Here is a 5952-nt window from a genome sequence, read left to right as displayed (position 1 = left end):
ACACAGGCATGAGACAGCCTAGGACAGCCTGCGGTAGAGATGGCCCAGGGTGCTGACAAGTCCCTGACAGAACTGAGGCCTTGGTCCCCTTGTCTATGGCTGATGTCTCTGCCACCAAGACCTGTGAGTAGACGCGTTGTCCTTATGCCACTGGAACCTCCTTGCCCCCTTGCCCCCTGGCAGAGAGGCCAGGCAGTGTGATACCATTGTCCTTCACTTGGCATTGCACAGCCCACATCCCACTGCGCCAGGAGGAGCCCTGAGTCACATGTGAGGAAAATGATCTGCATTCTCCAGGGCTGGGGGTCAGCCTTGGTGTTTGGCTTGATAAACACAACAAGGCTTGACAAAGCACCAAAGCCACTTGCACTCTGCCTTTGCTTGTGTGCCAGCACTGCCCTCGATTTTCTGCTGTATGGGTCCATGGGGAGGCTTTGTTAGTAATGGCCCTCAGTGGGGCCCATTAATGCTTCAAGGTACTTTGGGTTTTGCTTCTGACTTTGACTTCTGGAAAGGTTTGTGCAAATGTCCTCTCAGTATCTGAGGTTCATGGACTCAGCACCAAATGTACCCTGGAGCTGATTACAATGCAGAAAGCCCTAATGTTCCTTTCTGTTCCTAAAAATTTTTCAAGTCTTCATGCCCCGTACAGCTAATGGGGGATGTTTCAGTGGGGTAGGTAAAGAGGAAGAGTTCAGTGAGTTCTTAATAAAAATCAGGTTTGCTTGTTAAGGGTATTTTATCTAATTTTCAGTCTACTGAAGCAGGGATAGCAGCACGCTCCAATGGATATTGATCCAGGTTGTCTCCTAAGGAGGTCTGGACAGGAAGGACAAGCAGTCCCTGGGGTCTCTATGGACAGCCTTGCTCCTCGCCTCCCCTAGCCCGCCTGTTCCCTCATAGGCCACCTGCGACTTGCATCACTTTTCCTCACATCAGACTTCTTCTCCAGGTCTTCAGCTGGATTTTACAGCTCCTTTGCACCAGCTCCCACCTGCTTTCCTTGGAGAACTGGCTGCACACAGGCAAAGAAAGGTTTCTCTTCTTTGCCAACAAAGAGAAGTTAAACACAATACAATTTAATAAACTTTAAAACTCTCTCCTCAGCTGTATGCTAAGTCCAAGCAGCATTTAACATGATCCACCTTTCACTAGGGATTTCCGTACAAGAGCTCTTCTAGGCAGAGGGAAAAGAAAGGATAGAAATAAACACAATTAAGGTGTTGACTAAAGAGTTAATCAGACTTCTGAAAGATGGGATAAGTTTCTAACTCTCTGAAGCTCAAAACAGAACCCAGATAGTTGAGAGGCATCTGAATGACCAAAGAGCAAGTGGAGGAGGAATCCTGGGAGCAATGGGTAGGGCATAAGTCCAGATAGTCTGCTGAAAAGATGTCCTTAGGCATGGCCATTGAATCAGGAGAGGTGGAAACACCTGAATGACAAGGGAGATGAAATAATAAACAGAGCAGCGGTAATACAAGCACAGGGGAAGATCAAAATTTCTTCTTCTGCCGTTGGTCCACTTCCTGGATATTCCCATTCTGTCATGGTGGGAAAACATTGCCATGTCTTAAAAGTACTCCAGTGATTCAGCTGATGAAAATCTGCTTCTATATTTTTTATTTAATGTAAAAAAATAATTAAACATTGTGCACCTTTCCAGGCAGACATCAGTTGTCTGACCATAAACAGGCAGTGTCACTTTTAGGGGCCGCAGTGTACCTGGTGCTGGCCTGGGATTGGCATCTATCACAGAGGAGCTGTGGGAGACCAGAGCACCTTGCAAGCTGCAGATGGAGGCTGGGCAGGGATTCCCAGGGCATCTACACTGGCACCAGGTGTCTGTGTCCCTGTCGCTGAAGACATTTGTGTCCTACACCCATTCCCAGTTCTGGAAAACACTTTCCTTTTCAGAAAAAGGAAATCCCCCACAAAGACTGAAAAAAAACCCTGAAAAGCCTGTTGACACATTTCTTTGTTTTGTTTTTTTTTTTGTCTTAAATTCTTCTTACTTTCATTTTCATTGACATTAACTGACATCTGACAGTCCTACGGGCATTAAAATGAGATCATTTGGTGTGTTGTACAAAGCCCCATGCCCCCAAAACCTTCCCTGCCCAGGACTCCTCAGTCTTTGCCCAGACCGAGTCACACTCAGGTGTCAACCTCTCTTCACTGAACTGGATGTTGGCTTAGATGGTCACTTACAGCACAGGAGGATTCATGCCCCATAATCATCAGCTCTGCTCCAGTTAGAAACAGGGCCCAACATCATCACAGGATCATAAGAGACCTGAGGTTGGAAGGCACCTCAGGAAGTCTGCAGTCCAACCTGTCAGAAACAGGGTCAGACCGAGCTGTTCAAGGCTTGATTCAGTCCGAGTTTGAAAACGGCCAAGGACAGGGACTGCACAGCCTCTCTGGGTGACCTGTTCCAGCACTTGGCTGAGCTCCTGGGGAAAAAAGTTTTCCTCATGTTCTGGCTGCACCTCTCCTGTTTCAACTTCTTCCCATTGTCTTTTGTCCTCCCACAATGCACCATGGTGAAGAGACAGGGTCTCTATTCTCCATGACCTCCTCATCAGTACTGCCCAGCTTTGATGAGATCCTTCCCAGCCTTCCCTTCTCTGGGCTGGACAAGCCCAGCTCCCTCAGCCTCTCCTCACAGGCAAAGTGGTCCAGTCCCTGGCTGTCCTGAGGGCACTTTGCTAAACCCACTCCAGCTTGCCAATATCGTTCCTGAATTGCGGATCTGAAATCTGGATGGGATATTCCAGAGAATCCCTTCTCTCCATCTCCTGGCTCTGCTCCTGGTCACACCACCCAAGATGCTGGTAGCCTCCCTTGCTGCCAGGGCACACGGCTGCCTCCTGTCCAGCTCCCTGCCCACCAAGACCTTTCTCATGGGGTTGCTCCCAGCCAGGCAGCCCCCCAGCCTGTGCCATTACCAGGGTTAGTACCTGCAGGGGCAGAAAGCAGCATTTGTCCTTCTGGGATTTCATGAGGTTCCTGCCAACACGTGCTCTCCTTCTCCTTGAACCACTTAACTGAACATAGAGGCCTGGGAGACCTTTTCAGGAAAGACTTGGACAAAGAAGGCATTGAGTCCGTCAGCACCAGTGTCAGTGTCTGCTGTTGTTAAATTCCCCTCCCCTCTCAGCAGCAGCCCTGCATTTTCCTTCTTCAGCCTCGGTCTCTAACACAGCCATAGAAGCTCTTGTTTTCACTCTTGAATGTTCTTGCAGCCATGAACTCCAGGTGAGCTTTGCCTTTCCCAAAGTAACACCTGCACAGCAAAGGCAACGTACATAAATTCCTTGTCTATCCCTGTCCTTGCTGTCATCCCCTGGCAGCTGCTTCGTGGCCCCTGTCTGAGCCCTGTGCTGTGAAGCCCAGCCCCACTGCCCCACATATGGTCCCATAGCCCCACTGTGCAGGCACAGAACAAGACAAGGTGCATTCAGGATGGGGAATGGTTCCTCTGACATGATGCCCACAGCAGTTCTTGGTGGGTTGTTATCCCATGGCTTCCCTGTTAGGCAACCTCTGCAAGTCCCTGGACAGGCTATGTCACCTTTGGGGCTTCACAGAGAGCCCTGCTCCAGGGTCTGACAGGGTCTGGGCCAGGAGAGAGGCCGGGCAGGGCTGGCCAATCCCCTGATACAGGCGCTGAGCCCAGCAGCAGGATGGAGATGATCTCACAGCATCTCGCAGCAAAACTCACCCATAAACCTCGAGTGAGCAGCCAGTGCTGGAAATGGCTGGTGAGAGAGGCTGGGGGTGACAACTGCCCTGGGTCACCTTCCTGGTCTGTCCATGGCACCAAGGGCACAGACCAGCCCCCTCTCTCCTGTGCTTTCATGTCTCAGCTTCATTCCATGAGCCCCTTCCCGTGCTCTCTGCAGGGCCCTAAGCTGATGGTGATGCTCTGCAGAGTAAGCAGGCTGTAGTGCATGGGAGCCAGAAGGTGACAGTCCCCGGCAGATCCCTGCTGATCATTCACCATCTCCAGGAGCAGTGTCACCCACAAAGTAAAGGTTCAGTCCAAGTCTCCTTCCCTAATGCATCGCCCCATGCCCTCCTCCACTCAGCCCATGGAGAACCCCAGAACAGCAGTACAGCCTCACGGGAAAAATCTCTTCAGCCTATTCCTGACCTTAGCTTTGGAAAAAGAGCCCAACCGCCAGACACCAGCACTGAGGAAACCCCCTTTTATTACAGAGATGTGACATGGGAGGCCAGCTGTGCCATTGTGTCAGACACATGTGCAGAGACCTCTGGGTCAGATGGACTGGATTCATGCCTCTGGTGAAGTTGAGTGAAAGCAGACTTTCCTGGATAAACAGAATTACCACAGATACAATGCACAAAGCACAGGAGGCTCCCCAGATACACTAGAAATCACTTGTGAAGAGATGTTGGCAGCAGATGTGGCTGCTGAAAGACTACTGACTGAATCAGCTTCTTCAGTGAGTCCTTGAGTTCCTGATTCCTCAAGCTGTAGATAAGGGGGTTCACTGCTGGAGGAATCACCGAGTACAGAACTGCGACCACCAGATCCAGGGATGAAGAAGAGAGGGAGGGAGGCTTCAAGTAAGCAAACATGCCCGTGCTGATAACCAGGGAGACCACGGCCAAGTGAGGGAGGCACGTGGAAAAGGTTTTGTGCTGTCCATGCTCAGAGGGGATCCTCAGCACGGCCCTGAAGATCTGCACGTAGGACAGCACAATGAAAACAAAACACATTAAAGCTAAGCAGCCACTAACCACAATTAGCCCAACTTCCCTGAGGTAGGCATCTGAGCAGGAGAGCTTGAGGATGTGGGGGATTTCACAGAAGAACTGGTTCACAGCATTGCCCTTGCAAAGTGGTAGTGAAAATGTATTGGCTGTGTGCAGCAGAGCATAAAGGAAACCTGTGCCCCAGGCAGCTGCTGCCATGTGGACACAAGCTCTGCTGCCCATCAGGGTCCCATAGTGCAGGGGTTTGCAGATGGCAACATAGCGATCATAGGCCATAACCGTCAGAAGACAATACTCTGCCACTATCAAGGCGGCAAACAGAAAGAGTTGGACAGCACACCCTGCATAGGAGATGGCCTTGCTGTCCCAGAAGGAATTGGCCATGGATTTGGGGAGAATGGTGGAGATGGAGCCCAGGTCGAGGAGGGAGAGGTTGAGGAGGAAGAAGTACATGGGGGTGTGGAGGTGGTGGTCGCAGGCTACAGCAGTGACGATGAGGCCATTGCCCAGGAGGGCAGCCAGGTAGATGCCCAGGAAGAGCCAGAAGTGCAAGAGCTGCAGCTCCCGTGTGTCTGCAAATGCCAGGAGAAGGAACTGGGTGATGGAGCTGCTGTTGGACATTTGTTGCCTCTGGATATGTGAGACTGTGCAAGGAGGAAATAACAGTGAAAAGTTAGGGTAGATTTTTCTGAATAAAATCAAAGCCATTTCCCAATAACCCTCTCCCTGCTACACACACACACCGGTTTTCCTTTTCTAGGAGAACGTCCTTCAGCCCCTTGCCTGGAGCCCTGGTCTATGGTGGCTGAATGTGCCATGAGGAGCACGACATCTACCCACTGACTGCCGAGGAGTCATCCCTGCTCTGCAGCAGTCGGTTCATGGGAATGCTGTCTTCAGGGAGCAGACCTGGTGTTAGATTTTGTCAGATGGAACCACTTGCAATGTACAAGGGCCTGTCAACACGTACTCTCCCAGTGTTAAGGAACCAGGAAGGCAGAAGGCATTTCAAGAGGTTTGGTATTTTACAGCTCCTCCTCCCATGCTGGGTAGTATTCTTGGATGTCAGAAACTGTCAGCATTTCTGCTGCCCTCAGGGAGAACGAAGTGAGTCCTGCAAGGCAAGAGGATTGCCTGCAGCTTAGTGCAGAGTGAGGGAAGATGCTCTGTCCCTGCGACTTCCCCCAACTGCCTTGGGTTTGCACC

At 50.9% G+C, this 5952-nt stretch overlaps 1 protein-coding gene across 1 annotated transcript; it reads right to left on the bottom strand.

The window, feature by feature from the left end:
• Nucleotides 1-4404: 4404 nt before the first annotated feature.
• On the bottom strand, nt 4405-5367 carry LOC137677008 (olfactory receptor 14A16-like). The gene has a single exon (XM_068424200.1). The coding sequence runs from the start codon at nt 5365-5367 to the stop codon at nt 4405-4407; it is 963 nt and encodes a 320-aa protein (XP_068280301.1).
• Nucleotides 5368-5952: the final 585 nt, after the last annotated feature.

Source organism: Nyctibius grandis (assembly GCF_013368605.1).
Source record: "Nyctibius grandis isolate bNycGra1 chromosome 34 unlocalized genomic scaffold, bNycGra1.pri SUPER_34_unloc_1, whole genome shotgun sequence".
Classification (NCBI taxonomy): Eukaryota; Metazoa; Chordata; class Aves; order Nyctibiiformes; family Nyctibiidae; genus Nyctibius; species Nyctibius grandis.
This window is presented reverse-complemented; position numbering and strand designations above follow the sequence as displayed.